At 34.1% G+C, this 19,622-nt stretch overlaps 2 protein-coding genes across 2 annotated transcripts in view; one reads left to right on the forward strand and one right to left on the reverse strand.

Annotated features, from left to right (window-relative positions):
• LOC126905841 (homeotic protein antennapedia-like) overlaps positions 1 to 19,009 on the forward strand; it is a 107,131-nt gene extending 88,122 nt beyond the window's left edge. Inside the window, 4 exon segments of the mRNA XM_050685936.1 lie at positions 2,023 to 2,548; positions 2,550 to 3,193; positions 5,994 to 6,005; positions 16,501 to 19,009. Coding sequence (XP_050541893.1) covers positions 2,424 to 2,548; positions 2,550 to 3,193; positions 5,994 to 6,005; positions 16,501 to 16,751 — 1,032 coding nt within the window. The 5' untranslated portion in view covers positions 2,023 to 2,423 and the 3' untranslated portion in view covers positions 16,752 to 19,009.
• On the reverse strand, positions 10,827 to 13,715 carry LOC126905840 (uncharacterized). The gene is made up of 2 exons (XM_050685935.1): positions 13,282 to 13,715; positions 10,827 to 13,038 (listed from the first exon to the last, which is right to left on the reverse strand). Exon 2 carries the CDS (start codon positions 13,030 to 13,032, stop codon positions 10,867 to 10,869), a length of 2,166 nt encoding a protein of 721 aa, XP_050541892.1. The 5' UTR covers positions 13,033 to 13,038; positions 13,282 to 13,715; the 3' UTR covers positions 10,827 to 10,866.
• Positions 19,010 to 19,622: the final 613 nt, after the last annotated feature.

Genomic DNA, 19,622 nt, shown 5'->3' on the forward strand with positions numbered 1-19,622 from the left:
TATTGCAAAGGGTGCAAAGGAGGTGAAGGTATACAAAACATGATGCGGAAATTAAGCCCCCGGGAATATACCTAACATCTTTAGCCCTCAGCACATACAGGTATGAATTTCTATGGAAATAACTGAAACCAAAAGCGATTCAGCGTTGAAACTTCTGATCCGTCTTGAGAAAAATTTTGTGAAATATTTATATGAAATATCTATTTAAATAAATTATGACGAATTAATCGAACCTGGTAATATAATTTTTTTTATATTCAGTGATCAGTTTATAAACTTGCTATGGGTTGTATAGTTTATGATGTTAATTACACCCGAAGAAAAACCTCAATCAAAATTGATAGAGAAATTTTATCAAGGGTTTATGATAATGTTTTATTAATACGAACAAAATAACTATTCTTATAAATAATTATTGTTCAAGACAAGAAAAAAAAATATCATATTGATAAATGTATCATAGATTCAATAGTAATGATATATTTATCAAATTGAACAATGAATTTATTATATAGATCGAGGTTTTTCTCTGGGTGTATAAATGACAACAATAAATCTTTCTTTAAAATTATACACATGTATTCTTTTTTGCTTAAATTGTATGTTTATAGGGCTTAGTGAAATGCTAATATCTTAAATTATAGTTTTTTTGCTGTGAAGTAACGTTGATAATAATTCGACTTTTGTGATTGATTGTCTTTTAATATATAATACATGATATATAATGAATGTATAATCGTTTCCAGAATATTTGAGCGAATTAAAAGAGGGGGGACATTTCTACGTGGTCTTATCACGTTTAAAGTTGGATCTATTTAGACAATAGGCATTAGTAATTAAAATTGATAAAGCTTGGAGCTAATAAAAGGCAAATACCACTGTGTCGGACAACGCGCTGTGAAATTTGACACGTTTTTCTGTTTGTTCTTGTTTGTAGTCGCCATATGTGTCAAAGGACAAAATAGTTGCTTATTGAATATAATGAACCTAGCGATTCGGCTAATCAACTAGTTAAACGCGCCGAAACGAACCTTTCCACCATTTTTGGGTTTTCTGCAAAAAAAATCAGTTTTTGTCGTGCCGACCTACCGAAATGTCGCCGAATTATCGTTGTTCTATTATAATAAACAACATTATAAAACAATCGTCGTATAGTATTTGGTGAACCGTTGAGATTCTACATTGAGTAAGTCCAATTTTAATTATTATGCGTTAATTAGTTATTAAAGAATAACGTCGAGTTCATTAATGTGGACCCAAAACCGTTTGGGTCCACATTAATTGATCAAAAACATCAATGGTTTTGAAATTATCAACGATCGTTGATAATTTCATATTTTTACGATTAAGTGATCTATAGACTTATTGTACATTGCTTTAAATTTTAAAAAAATTGACATAAAATGTTTAGTGATTAATTTTTATGCGAGTTTGTCGGTTGTTAAAAAATCAGTTTTACGATTATGAAGTTACATACAATCAATACATTAAATTTTATCAATTAGTTTACATACTTTGATTTATTGTTCATGTGTTATGCATTGAACAATTAAGCTGTTACGGGAATAAGATTATTGAATTAAATTGTAAGTAAATTCTAATAAAGAGTTAATGTTGTTGTCGTTTACAAATGAGTTAACATGATTGATTTTAAGAATATTTTTTAAGAGATATTAGGATGTGTCAAATCTCTCATATTTGCAACCGGCGGTGTTAACATTGCGGGGGGGCACATGCAATTCATCCGGTTCATTGTTGTTGAGTCCTCAAAATGTAATTGTTCACTTTAGAGACTGATGCAGTACTTTGCAATATTCCTCCATTTGTTTCGAGCAAATACAAAACTGTAGGATATCCACAGTAGAGAAACAACCCGTTCCGGGGTGGGGGAGGATTTGTTGGTAGGTAACACCTTTTGCCGGGGATCCGGACGGTATGACATACAAGTACACAATGGACGGAATTGATTGACCCGGTGTTTGAGTATAGTAATACAAATTTTCTGTTTTGTATGTTTTGCAGGGGCGGATTTTGCGTATCCAACGCAATCACCGCGATCACCGGCTGCAGTATCGACAGCATTTCAGCCACTATCGCGACCGTCACAGCCGATACTGTCCGACGTGTGGATCGTTCGCAATAATTGCAACGGAAACGCATCCGGTAAAACGCCGTGTCGTCACCAGTTTCCGCACGCCGAATATGACCTACGCGACAAAGGCGCGTGAGTTGTAGTGCAGTGGCAAAACAATAAAACGCTAGTTCAGATCGACAACAGTCTGTGTCGGGTTTTGTGCGATAGTTTTTTTTTAATTCGCGCCGACAAAAAAAACGAGTACTGATTGAGGCCGGCGGGGGGCCGCGATCGTTTTTCCGTAACCGTCGCCAATTACTTAGTCAAAGTGGAGGGCGATTTATTAAACATGAGTTCGTACTTCGCCAACTCGTATATGCCGACCGACATGCGTAACGGTGGTGGCGTCATCGGCGGTGGAGGCGCTGGTGGTGCTGGAATGGAGCACCACCATCATCACGGACAGCAGCATTACGTGGACAACGCGCCGTGTGACCCGACCGCCCGGCAGGGCATACCCCCGCACCNACCCGACCGCCCGGCAGGGCATACCCCCGCACCATTATGTCGGGCCCACGGTCGGTGGTCAACCGCCACAAGGCATACCGTACCCGAGGTTTCCGCCATACGATCGGATGGAAATCCGGCAGGCTGGCTACTACAACGGGCAACAATCGTCCATGGACGGATACAGTAGGCCAGAGTCGCCTACCGGGGGAATGGGCCAGATGACCATGAATGGGCACACACCAGTCGTGTACGCCACATGCAAACTTCAAGCTTCCGTGGCCAACGGTCTGGTCGAACCAGCTAGCCCCACCGACATGGTCGACATGAACGGCCACCATCAAATGTCGTCCCATCACCATCATCAGCAGCATCACCAGCAGGCACCGCCGCATCACCAGCAACAGCAGCAACCGTACTTTAACAACCTAAGCCCTCACCATCACCAACAGCAGCAACAGGTGGCACCCACTTCTGGTCACCACAATCAAGTGGTGGTCAACCCACACCAACAGACGCCACCGCTACAAACTCCTACGGCCCAAAACCAACAGGCGGTCAACAACAATTCGTTGCCGAGTCCACTGTACCCGTGGATGAGAAGTCAGTTTGGTAAGTTTATTTTTCTTGTCTTGTTCTGTTAACATTTTTTTGTCCCTTACTAAATCATATGTTTTGTTTAAAACCGGAGGCAGTGACGATAAGTGACTTTTTCATGATAAATAGTATAAAATTAACTATTTTGAGAATCGTTTGCTTCTTTGAAATGGGTTTTAGGCAATTTCTAATTGATGAAAACATCCAAGTTAAAATATAATCATAACGTCGTAATCCACGTCCTAACGATTATCGAATCGCGTTAAGTCAATGTATTCTGTTAACTGATATAAAGAGAAATGTCGTTGATTTTACGGGGGGTGAGGGGGGGGTTGTGAATCTTCATGCATCGTGATATTTTTAATATATGCTCCCAAAACATAAAGTATTCTTCGATATTTTGTCGATAATGCATAAATACTCGACGGTGTATACAAAGTGATTCAATGTTGATCGTTTTTCTTGGTTACTTTTAGGTACATGTTTTTCTCAATTTATTATCAATCATAAAGTATTTCTGGCCCAACAATTGTTATCTACCAGTGATATTTATAATTGTATAATTTTCTATTTTATAAGTCAGTTAAGTAGCCATTTAAAGAATTAAGTTAACATTCTAAAATGGTGTAAATAATGAACATAAAAAATATTTTATGATTGTTAAATGGAGAAATAAAAATGTGTATATAAAAGAATTCAAAAAAAAATAATTGTTATTATTTTTATTTTTCGATTAATTCAATCGGTAAATGATAAATGTATCATTTTGTAAATGAAAAAGATATCTCATTTTTAAAGTGGTTTTCAAACTTTCGCTAATTTATCCTCTCGATGCTCTAATTATCATTTTACACAAATTGTAACTCGTTCTTAAAATTCAATGTTTGATAGTTTTTTTATTTTACAATTAAAATTTTTAGTTTTTTTTTTTTTTTTAACATCTACTAAACCATTTTATTTTCGTGATAAACGTTGGCATGTATAACAGAAGCATGACATTTTACTTAACGTACATTTTTCAGCGTAATCGTTATAAAAAATTTCAACACAACGCTACAGGTACAGATACAACCGGCATATTGACCACCTACGGGGGAATCCCCAGGTGTTACTTTTTTGTCGGCTTCAGACGGTATGCGATTGACGTTAGATATTTGCCTCATAAAAAAATATTTTTCTTTACATCTTAATACCAAAAAAAAAATCAAGATTTGCGAGCATTTCGAATTTATCAAAATCAAATAAGAACTGGGTGGTTATATAATTTTCGACTACCTTATTACCTATGCGGTTGTTATTAAAACTATGAGTGTTTAATAAATTTGTAGAAATCACCCGAATGTCACACGTGACACACTCAGTTATAGAATAAATCGCGTTTGTATACATTGCGCGTTTTAGATGATTTTTTTAACGGTCAGATTAGTCCCACTGTGCAGCAAATGTTTACAACACTAATCTTTGGTGTTTTTATTTTATTATTATTATTTCCAAGAAAATCATTGCAATTTTATGGTTGTTTTTTTTTCAAATTAAAAACACACGTGTTTTATACCCGCACAGAATATCACAACAGTTAAATAAAATCTTGGGAGCAATACTGGTGGATATCTGTGCGTTTGATCCGGGATGCTTTGCCCACACACTTTTTATTTCTTTCCGACTGAGCCTGAAGGTTTCCGTCACGACCGGATCCACATATGCGTCTTCTTTTTCTTCCGTTAACGTACCGTGAAATGCATACACAACGTCGTCGTCGGTCGTTTTCCCGGACGCGCACACCAACAGTATCATCATGTGCAATGAAAGAAAAAAACCGCCGCTTTGGGTCATGAATTTCATGATTTTTTGGGGGACATAGGGTAGGAACTAACGGTCCGAAATTCCTTTCCGTCGACGGGTTCGGAAACACACAATCGGAGAAAGTACGCGGTTTCGCAATGAAATCGTCTTGTTTCGTTTCATATCTTTCATGGGTGTCAAATTTTGTGACCGAAAAACGGCCAAAAGTAAAAAAACGTATCACGCGGTCGCCGTTTGTTTACCAGCTTACCGTTTACACAATCCTTCGGCAAACGCAATCATAAATTACAAGCTCAACAAGTGTTCACTAACGCTCGCCGTTCCCCACTTAATTGCGACAACAGCAGTGTCGATTTACTCCCACTACAATCACATTAAAAACGACGTTTATTTTTTTTTTTTAATTTTAATGTCGAAAATCATTTATGTGTGCGTGATTTTCTTTCTTCGTTACGGTTGTTTTTAATTTTTTTACCATTTAAAGTCCAATATGATGGAATTACTGTGCCCCCAAACCCTTATTACGTAAAAAAAATCATATTCTCAAGTGTTAGAGGAAAACAATGAAATGATTTCAAGCTATAACGACTTGTAATTAAACAAAACCAAAGGTGAACAACTTTGAATTGAACACTGTTGACACAACGGTACAAAATGCTAGTCTAGATTACCCGAACGATTTTCCCTCGATGGTAAACAAGACAATTATAATAACATTAAAACAATATTATTATGATTTAGTAACGAATCTTACTTGACTTGTTCTCATTTGTATATATATATATATATATATTTATATAATCAAATAATAAGCATAACTCTAAACGATACACAGTAAAGTACACTTACGCCTAAGCACCCATTATTTCTTTTTTTTTTTTTCATAATGTTTTTCATTTTTTTACTATCCCATGTTTTATTTTTAATAAAATTTTTACTGTTATTATTGTTATTATTATTATTTGTTTTATTTTTTTATTTTGTTTTTACATAATTGCGGTAATTTTTGCAGGTCCAGACTCAGGTACGGATGAATTTGCGGTATTTTGGTAATATTTAAACATTCGTAGCTGTTGATAATACGTGGCAGTATTTTTTTAATTTTAATTATTATTTTTCTTCACCTAACCATTTATATATGCTTTTCTATTATACTTATCTTTGGTGTTGGTCGGTTATACTCTTGATCATCACTTCGGTATGGAGTGTACTATTTATTTTACTGTTCTTATTCACTTAAAGTAGTTAACTGTTTGAACTGTTCTTTTTATTTTCAAAAAGCATGATTTTTCAAGTCTAGTTACTACCTTATATTATGCACTGGTGAACATTTAATATTACAATGTTTTATTTCGTTTTTTAAGTGTTATAATAAAATGTACACACGAGTTTTATTGAAAAACGCATTTTATTTAAACAATCACTACGGTCAATTAATATAAATTATTTTCAATTGCTCGGCTTCATTGCGAGTTTTCTGAAAATCAATGGACAATGTTCAAATTAATGTGTTATGAGTATTCAACTTTTTCAACGAGGAACATCATTCTGAGAGGTTAGATTAACTCATAAGAAGTTCATTTACCCGAATGGTTTGAATTGCAATTAAAGTGTATGAAACATGGGTTGTTACAATTATTCATATTCATTATTTTAACTTGATTCTCAATTAACACAATGAAAATAATCATTATCGATATTGTGTATTGATTCAAAACCAATAAGATAATAATTCATTTAGATTTAATTTTTTTTTTTTTATGACTGGTCAGGGTTTAGTTGTTTAATCAAATAGAAGTCCTATTATCGTACACACGAAAAGACTATGTTTTAAAAACTACGTTCCGAAGGTATACAAATTTATCTGATGTTGAATCGTCATAATATTAATCAGTATTAAATGTTGTAAATTTTACGTTAATTGATATGAATTTGACAAATTTGTATTGCTGTAGGATTCCTACAACAGTGCAATTTTTTGAAATCTCTAAATTTAACGAATTTTTTCTGAAACGCACATTCATTGGTTTTAAATATTTAAATAGATAGTCTGCTAATTTCAGTATGAAATATGCTTTGATTTCGGCGTACAACGAGAGATGACTTATTCTCGTGTACGCACAATTGTATAGATGAAGTAATATATCAACATAATGGCGTGCACGAGACATTGTGGGAATTAATAAACGTCTCTTTTATCTCCGAGGACGCCCATCACGTGCTGCGTACCTTACTGCACGATCGATTTGCATGAGTCCGTCGTAATTTCCGGTTTTCTTGGTCCGGTTAAGTTTAATCTCCACGGCCAAAGCTAAACATCAAAAGAACTGAGAGCGTCCGGTAAATCCGTCAAAGTCACGGCGAGACCGCGGCTTATACATTCCACCCGGAAAAACCGCACACATTGCAGTTGGAACTTAAACATCCGAGATAAAAAATTCGGATGAATTATATCCGAGCTAGCTGACTTTAAGCTTACACACGGTCAAAATAATTTCACGTCGCATTTAAACCTTTCTTTTTGAACCGAGAGCTCAAAGTAGAAAATAATATCCGTTCTTGTAGGCAGCATACAAAAACGTGGGTCGTGTAAGTAGCGGANCGGCGAGACCGCGGCTTATAAATTCCACCCGGAAAAACCGCACACATTGCAGTTGGAACTTAAACAACCGAGATAAAAAATTCAGATGAATTATATCCGAGCTAGCTGACTGTAAGCTTACACGGTCAAAATGATTTCACGTCGCATTTAAACGTTTCTTTTTGAACCGAGAGCTCAAAGTAGAAAATAATATCCGTTCTTGTAGGCAGTATACAAAAACGTGGGTCGTGTAAGTAGCGGATTTTTTTTTTAGACTTTTTGATAAATGAAAAAATAGAAAAGCGCTTTTGTCGCTATTGCACGCGTATAATAGACCTGTCGTCTTTACGGTCTTCTGTGTGTGTGTGTGTGTGTTTCTTATTGTGGCTCAGCTGCCGCACAGATTATTGTTCGTAAGAGAAAAGCGACTGGATGCTGTGTAATCGACGAGCAGTAGGGGCTGGGGGAGTCGACGAGACCGAACAAAACCGACCGGTGGGGGGAGAGGGCAGGTCATAATTCATAAATGTCCCACTGATCTACAGATTATGCCGACGTCACGATTCTGTGGAATTATCGCTGTTGTGCACACGCGCGCCGTGCACAGTATGTGTGTGTATTAATAAAAAAATACACACTCTCTGATTTTATTCATACTTTTTGACGTTGTCACCGACCGAAACGGCATTTCTGAGTAATTTCCATTAAAAATTCACTACCGACATTTCATTAATCTTTATTCGTTATTGTTTTTAATCAATTCCGTCTTTTGCATTTTCAAATAGTCCGTCGGTGCCTTGTTAAAATAAAAAAAGAAGAAAAAAAAAATGAACGCTCCCCAGTATCCGTCAGTGTTTGTCCCTGTTTCAAAATGGTCGGTAAAAAGAGCGGTTGGGGGAGCAATCCGTCATATTGGGTACGTCGAGCAGCAGCCATGAGGAGGGTCGGTGTTGTTCGGAGTTAATTAACTTTGTGTGTCTCTCCGCCGCCGCCGCCTCCGTTTCAAACCAAACGGAGACTTCGTCTCGCCGCCGCCGTGTTTTTGTAATTAATATTTGCCTTCTGTCTGACAGACGCGCCATACTTGCCGATCGTATAGACGACATAGAAACGCTATTTTAAAGTTAAAAAAAAAAAAAAATACAAAACAGTAACATCGTGTCTAAAAATAATCGTCACGTCCAATGGGTGCGTGTTCGTATTTTAGCGCGTACTCGATTTTTTATATCCATTCACGACGTGTACAGGTTATTGTTTATTTCTTCCGAGTTGATGATTAAAAAAAAAAAACTGAGCTTTAATAATGGCACCAGTTTGGCAGGGACGGGGGCAGCAGTGTTGTTTTTTCTTTAGAAAACATAACGAACACTTAGAAGAGACTTTGCACGCTAGTCGGTGCGCAGATTTAACACTCCCCCGAGACCTTTTTTCTTGCGCCCGGTTCGCAATAAATTTCTACTCCTTTAAACGGCCGTCTCCTTATCCCTGTTTTATCTGCACCAGATACAAGAGACGATAAAATTTATAACAAAGACCCCATTGAAAGTGCTTTGAAAACAATTGTCTTCGCGTTTACTGTTGTGTGTAATAAGTGTCTTTTTGTTTTTGATGACATTATCTTTCTACGTTTAGCAAAGTGTAATCCATTACAAAATTATGATAAATCAGTCTCACAAAATATTGTCTGTGCTCTGGCTTGTTACTATGTGCCAATTAAAATTCTGGGCTACTAACCGATCCATGTAATAATCACGTGGAATATTTCGAGGACGTTATGCGCATTAGTGTTTTAACACTTAATTAATAGTTAGTTCTTCGTATTGACCTAGTATACGATTATTTCGTAATTTTTTTTTTTGACTACCTTGTACGCAGTTTTGGCGATGATGAAATTATACCAAAATATTCAACAAAACAGGACAATATAGTTTTGGTTAAGCGTTGTTTTGTTTTTCTTCTTTGTAGTTATTCATTGTCAATTATTCTATACAGTTATCGTTCAAATATTGTGCACATGGTATTTTTAAAATATTTTTGCCATGTACTCTTTCACCTAAAATCTCCATTGCTTTCATTACATTGTGTATTACTTGACTAAAAGTAAACACCTCCTATTGGCTATGAATCAAACATTACGATTACAGTTTCCCATGACCGATTTGCACATGTTTTCTGAACCACGTGATCGGAAAAAGTCCTTAAGAAACGCGGACGGCATTCGAGTAGCTATCACTAATTAGTCATTAGAGAGTAAACATATTTATATATCTTACAAATGTTACTCACTACTCCGACACACAATTATAACGTGATATTGTTTTTCATTGTATTTAAACACAATATAACGATGTACATGTTATATGGCAACGTATAGCGGCTATATAAATTGTTCTTATGGGCATCGTTGTGTCAATGTTAAGGTCGTTTAATGTACTGTTTCATTACAACTAATTCGAAAACATTTGTACGCTCCTATATAACGAAAAGCAATAATGAATTAGTACTTCTCGTATACGTAATTAGCAACCATAAGTGCAAATCTTCCTTTTGAATTCAATTAGATATACAAGTTAAATTAATTTTCACTCGATCGAATAGAATTGTAATTTTGTTTCTTTTTTTTTTATTGACATTTTGCTGTATGTCTAAAATAAGTGTTATTTAATTATTTGTTTCCCTTCTCTATTAAACTATTTCCACATATTTTTTTTCATTATATGTTTTATGTTACATAAATTATACTTACCTATATGTATGTGGCTCAACAAAAACCTATTTTTGAAATTTTCACGAGATATCTCCTAACTTTATTAAACATATTGAAATAGACCTTTTGTGAAAACTTGACATTTAAACGAAAAAAATTTGCTGGTCTCTCAACTGCGTTTAAAGTTATTTGGCCAATAATTCCACGAAATATAAAAACTGTATTTTATTATGTTTTTATAAATGTTTAGTCAAATATTGATATTTAATTTGTACAATAGTATTACAAAAAAAAAAAATTTTATTCCAAAATTAATTATGTAAAAAAAAGTCGAATTATGTGGTAAACTTCTAATAGTACACTAAAATAGCCCAAAGATTTTTTTTGTTTTATAGTTATATAATTCTATACTAATGTTAAAAATGAATACTTTTTTTATAATTATAAATGAAAAAAAAAAATACACGACGTTGATTAAAATAAGTATAAATATAATCAATTTATACCATGTTTATTTATATATTTTCCTTGTTTATTTTAAAACAATAATAATATTATACACACATTTCTAAATGATCGTATAAAAATAGATAATTTTTATGACATTAAAACTGATTTTCTACAATCGGGGTATTCGTTTCGATGTTTCTCTACCACTTGTAACAAATATTGTCTTTGTTCTTCATCGTTTGTGAGACAGTTATTAAAATGTGTCATTAAGGCGACGCCGCGTTCTGCTGGATCATTGACTACAAATAAAGATTGAACTTTAGTTTTAGCCGAATTGTAGTTTGAATTTCGATACCATGTATTTGGATCGTCGTTTAAAAAATCTTGGTTTATGTCAAGTGCTGAAAATAGTTTTCGCGTGTTAGCTGTTATGAATTGATACGCACCTTCATTTTCTTTTATAGTTGCAATTTCAATTCTTTTTTTTGGATTGATCTCGCCCTTTTTACTTAATGATTGTACCATTTTATTTTTGTCATCCGTTGATAAGTCTTCGTTAAAAAATGATAATCCTGCAATCATTTCATTGAGGTACCACAGATGTCCGGAAAAAGCTTTCAAGGCGACTTCGCTTATGGACTCGTCGATAGTATTGTATTGTTTTAAGTCTTTTATTAGATTAAAGTCGTTATTTGGCGCTTTTGTTGCGTACGAACTCTCGAACCAATATTTAATATAAATTTTTAAAACAAACGTATTAAATAGCTGTATACTTTTTAATTCAGAAACGGTTAATTTAAACTGTGTGCGGAACATGTAAATTTTAAGACAGTACATAATTTTTGCCATCCATCTAGCTCGGTGGATTGCTCCGGGCGGATGAAATGATAATTTTTTTGAACACTCTTTACCAATAAATAACAAACAAAGTTCTAACAATTCTTTATAATCATCGCGTGGGTGGTTTAGCTTTAATTTATTTTCACAGAATTGAGAAATCGTCCCTATGTCTGGTGCTAGTTTTTCTAATACAACATCATCGGTCAACATACTGCAATACAAATCTTTATTTATATTTTTCCAGTTATTCGAAAACCTTTTGAATAAAGATACGTCTGGTCCATTCGTTTCTGGCATTAGTTTATTGAATACTCTACTGACGATTATTTCATGTATGTGGTGTCGGCACGCGAAACTCAACAGTTGTGTGTTTAATTGTTTTTCAATTAACACACACGCACCGTTAAGTCTGCCGGTGTTTGATGCCGTTGTGTCAAAACACATCATAGTAATGCGTTTCTGTAAATTCCAATCGCTTAATAATTTAACGACGGCATCTGCTTGACATTGACCAGTGGAATTCGATAACTTTGGAACCCCCAGAAGTTTAGTGTCGCCATCGCCAGATACCAACACTGCTAGGCGATCGACGCTGTTTGTTTTGTCCTGCGATGGCAACATCTTTCCATCCCAGTGGACCATCAGAGTAGTATCCGATTTGAAGGATTTCACTATGTCGTCATTGATTATTTTCCTATTGCAAATGCGTGCTCTCCGAATGGAGTCTTTACTTATAGACAGATCGTTGATATTTTTATACGAAGACGTCAAAGTGGCCGCCAAGATATAAGTGGCATTTCGGTTAGACGTGTTTGTTCTGTCTAATGCTGACGTCAGTTGCGGTGTTAGGATTGTGCTTCGTTTTTTATTTTTTGTTGTCGGTTGCCCGAGAGCATATTGCAATTCTGAACAACTAGTATTTTGAAAACTATCGTCGTCGGCGCTAGAAAGTCTTTCCAATTTTTTTCGCGTACCGCGTTCGAGTTCTTCAAAGTCTACGGCTTTTTGGCTATTTTGATTCGAACGTGTAGTTCTCGACGATATGTTTTGATCGGAACAGTCGGCAGTTTGTTGATAAATGTAATATTCGTCGTCGTTATTTGACTGATTGAATTGAAAAGAATACGAAATGTCAAAGATATCATTTAATGATTTCAAAAATGTGATTTCTTTATTGTTTTGAATAATTGTATTTCTATTTTGATTCTTTTTTATATTTATCCATCGCTTATGTAATAATTTTATTTGTGAAATTATATTGCACTTAAGCTTAATGGGAAATTTGCTTTTCGGCCATACCTGAATTATGTGTTTTGAACAATCAATAGCACTCGCCGCTATTGTTTTCTTGGCGACTCTATGCAAATAAATGAAATGACTAAGAACATTGAGTTTTGTCGGAAGCTGTTTGCCAAGTAAATATTTTTGTGGTGCAATATTTAGACGATGAGCTTTTGTTTTGCAATTATCCATTATCAACTAAAATTAAACAAATAATTTACTAGGAAATTCATTTATTTGAAAATAATTTACTAACGTAAATGAATACATGAACCAAATAATAGTAATTTTTTATTTTTATAATTAAAATAAAAATATACGAAAGAATTTATATGTATATATAAATAAAAATGTAAATTTTCCAACTGTCATTAGAAATTCCATTAAAATAATAATAATAGTTAATTTATATAAAGGTATATATGAAATATTTTTCCTTACCTATTGTTGTTAAATGACCTCAAGAAACGTGATTTATTAAAATGGAATGAAACTAAAAGAAAATCTTATTAGTTAAAAGTCGTATTGGACTACAACTTGACGAAAAGGTTCGTTAAATACAACTAATAGATTTTAATTATCATTAGACTGCTTGTGATTGTGTTACTGAATGATTTTAAATTAACAGATAGTACAATATTCAGATATCGTTTGGAAATTGATTAATTTAAACAGAAACATTATAATTACAAAACAATTTATTAGTTTTTTGACATTACCGAAAACACTTTTCGTGGTCTATTCAAGTGTATTATTAGAAATTTATCACATAATTGCACTTTTTGTGGATGTTACGTAATAAATTTTGGAATTTTTCTGCAATGGAAATCGACACGATTTAAATGTGAAATTTCACTAAAAATTAAATAACAAAGTACGGTATTTTATTTTTGGGGTATTTCTGGTCAAATTACTTGAACTGCGTTGAGTTGTTAGAAATTTATTTTTTATAACATTAATCATTTTACGGGACGTATACTTTAACGTGCTCATTAAAGTTAGGAGGTATCTGATCAATGTTTGGATTATCGAAATTTTTTGCGTCAGTCTAATGCACATTTCTGTAATTTTTTATTTTACTTCAATATTAATAGGGCGCGCAGTGTATAATTTTCCGTTACTGGGTCCCTCAGGAATTTTCTCATTTCCTAATTGGCTTGGAAAAAATTACAAATTAAACTCGACTGGCCTGTCATATTATATACCCCCCGACTGTGGCACAACCTCCCAGGAGGTCGACATATTTGTTTGACATGTACTCATATACGCGTAGCCCTATTTTTATTTTTTGTGAATCTCTCTCCCTTGTATATATTTTTATTTCCCCTCTCTCACTCTAACTGTATTATATACATATATATATATTTCTTTCCACGGTAGTTTTTTCATATGTAACACGACGGCGGTTGTTTGGGACGCGACCGGTCGTCCCCGGTGGGAACTGTTGCCGTGTACCTCACTCCGTCGGCCCGGAGGCCATATGAACCGCCGCTGCCATAAATCTTCGTCACTTTTGACGCAACGTCTGCCCGCCCCCCTCCGTTTGCCCGTTCTCTTTTTATACGCACTAGTCTGCTCGCTCACTCTATCCAACGGCTTGTCCCGTGGCGCGTATAGTGTACAACGGCGGTGACCCCATCACGACTTTCTTGTTTCGGCGTACACGCACCGGATTCGGGTCTCCCTTTTTAAAGAGCTCCGCGTACGGAGTATAGACATGCGTCTCGCACATGAAAACCCCGAATCTTCTTTATTCTATTCCCCTCGCGCACTATTCACACCAACGTTCCGTTCTATGTTTATCCGGCTCCAGTTCTCCCCTGCACACCACCTTCTATTAATACACGTCCTCTCGACAGGCCTCTGACACGAGAATTCTATGCGTGTGCGTCCGAAACCGGAAGATTACAGGACAATGAACGACTGTCGCTTCTCCGAGTGTACACAATCTCTCCCAAAGTCGTACTCCCTGCCGTTTGCCGTTTATGTCCCCCCCCCCAATCCGTGTTCATGGCGTTAATCGCACCTTTGCCGCCGCCGTATCACTTCCTCGGTTTAATAAAACCCGTTCATTGCTCTACGTGCTAATACATTAATAACATTCAGCTGTCCAAGTCTGCCGCCGTCACTGTGGTGATGGTATTTATGTCGTCTGAGATATCCAAACCGACTGCTGCGAGTTTAGCGCTCGATGAATTTTTATTATAAGTACTCCGCTCGAACATATTTAGTGTTATTAAATTTACATTCTTATTACTTAATGTCAATCGGCATATTAATCATAACATCGTTGTTTACTGATAAGTACTAACAATAATGTTATCTAATTGACTATTGTTCGAAACTAAATCGTTACAGTTTTCAGTTTTGTTACCAGTCGATATTCCGACCGTTTGTTTGTTATAAGTAGATAATAGATGTGGAGGAGCAATTAGTAGTAGCGATTTGTGCTAAATACGTGATGAATTTATAATTATACGATAGGAAATCGTTCTGTTGAAATATGTTCAATAACATTCCGATAGATAAATTGTTAATCGTTTCGAAAATTAATAAATGTGTATCGTTTTATTAATTTTATACGTAGTCGACTGTTATTTAGATTTTGCTCTCCGTAGTATAATTGAAATCGTCAAAATATAACGAGACAGTAAATTCATTTTTAAACCAGTCGTTCTTTTGGCTCGAAAATATCATTTTTTTTTTCAAATAATATCAATTTATATACACTATTATTGAATCACACGAGCGTGTCATTCACTTGGTATAACAGTTGCTAATAAATACTGTATTATTTTCCATCGTCATAGTTACATCTAGATGGCGACTCGTGTTTGGTGGTTGGGTTATTAAAAATGTGTGAACTATTTAACGTCATATGAATAATTTTAATGCCGAAATTAATTCTATAGTATGTTTATCCAGAGCTTAGAAAAATCCTTAAAAAGGAATTTCTACGGGTTTTTTTTTCAGCGCTGATGTTTTATTTTTATTCTATTTAATTTGTACAGTTTTCTGTGGTTCGTCGAAAACCACAAAATGCCAGTGTATCCAAATTCTATTCGGTCGACACCTTTTGATTGGCTTTCAAAGGGATTGTCTCCCCGTAGAATTGCCGGGGACAGAACAGGTACTAATAACGGCCGCGGGAATTATGTTCGCAGCCGCGTGCGACAATACCGTTTTTTTATTCGTATTAAAAACTGGTTAGGACCTTAACAACGCGGCAAGGAGTCATTGAATAATATACACACAGTATAGGGTTAATAATTGGTTTTGACACCCGTAGTATATGTGACATATATAATACCAGCCCTCCAATGGCAATATCACCGTTTCTCTTTCGAACTTTTTAATGTAGTTATTATGTGGAGACGCGCTCTGACAATGGAAGTACTTTAATGCGTCCAAAAATGTATTACTTTAGAGGGGCAGGTTTTATGTGTTAGTACAATTTTTTTTTTTTTTTTTTTTATAACGCATTTTATGCGACGGTATTGCGTTAAATGGTAGATCACACGACAATCCAATAATATCAGCTTTTTTGGTTTGCTTAATAACAGCTATTCGAATCGCTATTTGGCAGTGTTTTTATCAACGTCTATGACCCTAAATTTTTCATGTGACTCTAGTACAACGGACATTTGTTTATTGTTACAGAAAGGAAACGCGGTCGTCAAACGTACACCAGATACCAGACGTTAGAGCTGGAAAAAGAGTTCCACTTCAACCGGTACTTGACCAGGAGACGAAGGATAGAAATTGCGCACGCGCTGTGCTTGACCGAGCGGCAGATAAAGATTTGGTTCCAAAACAGGAGGATGAAATGGAAAAAAGAGAACAAAAGCAAAGGAGGCGACGGTCAGGGTGGAGACGGTAGCGATATAACTCCTCAGACTTCGCCTCAGTAGACGGACCGTTCCTAATTAACGCAATGAAATAGGGGTAGCCCATACAGAGGGGGAAACTAAAAACTACACGGCAGTTTTGTGTGTGCGCTTAGGACGAACTTGCTCTGCTACGGTTACCATGTGTTTGGTTGTTTGCGCCACCCACGTGCTAAACACCGTCAATGTTAGTCGATGGCAATGTATAGAAATTCATTTCAATAATTTTATGTAATTCTCCTCGAGATGATATAATTTAGGTAACTTGTATTCTAAGATTTTGTCTAAGTCATTATGTCATAGGGTTTTTATTTTTGTTTCGTTTAATTTTTATTTAGTTTTAAGTAAAAATAAAATTTATAAAAATATTTACACTCGTAAGCATTGTATGTTAAAAGAAAAAACGCAAAAATATTTACACTATAATATGTTTTGCTGTCTACACACAACAGTGTTGCTTTTTTTTTTTTATTGAAACGTGCCTGGGGTACGATCCATAGAAAAAAACAATACGTGGACGCGCACAAGTAATGATAATGTGATGTGTGTAGTGTAAAATGGGCGAACCTGCCTGCGCTCTGGATCTCAAAAAATCAGCTCAAATAACACGTTCTCAGTCCGCTGCTCTGTTATATTATTATTATTATGTTAACTTAGAAATATCGATTTTAATTTCCAGGACCAGTTTTTTTTTTTTTTACCTTGTGCCATTAGGAAATAGACTGCACCACGGTTCGCGTCCGATATATTCAGGTGTGGGTTAGGCAATACTATCAAAATTAACGCGTTCCAATAGAATAAAAAACGGTGTTGGCATTACAAGCAATGAAAATATCTGTCTATAGTCATAATTGTATCTGTGGGCGTCGACCGTGGTAAAATTGCTAACGTACCAAAGGTGGTATTTTCGTACTTTCGTTTTTGTTTCGATTTTTTTTTTTTTTTTTTAATGTAAAATATTCTTAGTTTTAAAAAACGTGTGACTAAAGTTAAATTGAATAAATACGTAGTTATAATATAAATTAAATATTATTTATATAAAAATGTATATAATGTTTAGAATTTGTACATAATATTGTATTTAAGAAAATGATGTTTATAATTAAAGATCGGTCCATGCCACTTTTTGTTTACTTCGTTTACCCACAAAAGAACTATTATTATATATTTTAAATTGCATATATATATATATATTTTTTTTTTTTGTTCAAATTCACGATTTTAATAATAATAAATTATATTATACTAATGGATTCAACTATGTATTAATTTATACTTTGACTTATTTTTTTTTTTTTCCTAATAAAGAATGGTTAAAGTGTTAAGTGCAATTTTATATTAAAGATAGACAAAATTATTTATTTTTATTTTGTATAGAGTTTAATAATCGTCGTGTTTTCTGAAATAATATTATATCAATTTATTGTTTCATAATAACTCGGTCAGTTTCTTTTTTCGATTAAAATTTTTAACTTTCTATAACTATTTCTCTTTTGTAAATACAGAACGTACCTAAAAAATATTTATACGAATAGTGTTTATTATTTTTTTTCATTAAAAAAAAAATCGTAACAACTTAACACTATTTTATTATTTAATAATGTACAGTACAGAGAAAATCTATTTATATATAAATATATTATACATGTATAAAACCAAAAAATAATATGAAATTTTATTATTATTATTATTATTATTATATATAGGAAAGAGCGTGTGTGTGCTGGTAGATACTTTATTTTATTAACCATTTTGTTTTTCTTTGTTTTTTTGTTTATTATTATTATTATTATTATTATTTAAGCTTTCTCGTAAATTATTTTATATTCCGTAAAAAAGAATACCTGGCAAGGATTACCTCAAATTTATTTTTTACATTTTTGATGGTAGCTGGTAAACAGTGTAAAATGACAGCAACATATATACGTAACAACTAAGTCTCGTTTGTAATTATTATTTTTTTGAGTCGTGATAAATAGTATAATGTTGAGTACTTATTGTAATTTTATTGTAATGCCAAATATTATGACAAAGAATATGCAAACTATTTTCGATTGGGAATTATGATAATAATAATTATTATGTGTAATAAAAAAACGGTCAGTACAATGAAAATATATTACAACAACCGAACGCTTAGGCGTTCATGATAAGTTCCTCGTAAAAAATATTAGATTTAGTGTTCGTTACGATATTTTAGATTAATTAAGTAGAATTTTATGTTAATTTAAAAATGAACATTTTTTTTTTTTAATAAACACTATAATGAAATAAAAAACTAATACTTTCCGTTATTTATTTTCCCGGTTGACCACATGGTTGACTTGAAATTGTCTTTATGCGTTAAGTCTTTACACACTTGTGTACGAGGTGTTGTAAATTCTAATATGGCAGTGGAAGTCGGTAATCATTGTCGATGAAACATCAAAGAGCGGTCATTTCGTACTTATGATTACTGTCCAGTTTAATAATTATTACTAAAACAGACCAAATGATAAGCGAACAAGTAAAATCAAAAGTTTGTATGATGTGTGAATTATGATAAACGGTTAAGAGTAGTGTTTCACTTTCTGGTCTATTATTATCTCAACTGATAGTATCACGAGTTATTGCATACCTCAGAATGACAATCTGAGGTATGCAATCTGAAAAATGAAAAAGTTTTGATGCTGTCAATAATATTTCAGCGGCATACATAAGTAGAAGTATATGAATTCATCGACACCGTTCGAAAAACAATTCGAGTTCGTTGTGTTTTACAATAAAAAAAATCTCTTAATAACAAAAAGTGCTGCGTTGTCGGTGTGAAATTATTATATAATTCGCGTGTAGAAAGTAAACAGTGCAATCCAACGTTATTTTTTAACAGTAGTTAAACTATCGTGTTGTGCGAAA

This window comes from Daktulosphaira vitifoliae, unplaced genomic scaffold (genome assembly GCF_025091365.1).
Source record: "Daktulosphaira vitifoliae isolate Bord-2020 unplaced genomic scaffold, ASM2509136v1 Scaffold_4, whole genome shotgun sequence".
Lineage (NCBI taxonomy): Eukaryota > Metazoa > Arthropoda > Insecta > Hemiptera > Phylloxeridae > Daktulosphaira > Daktulosphaira vitifoliae.

Excerpts from the sequence above, each read along its gene's own strand:
- LOC126905840 (XM_050685935.1), bottom strand. The coding sequence starts at position 13,032 with ATGGATAATTGCAAAACAAAAGCTCATCGTCTAAATATTGCACCACAA.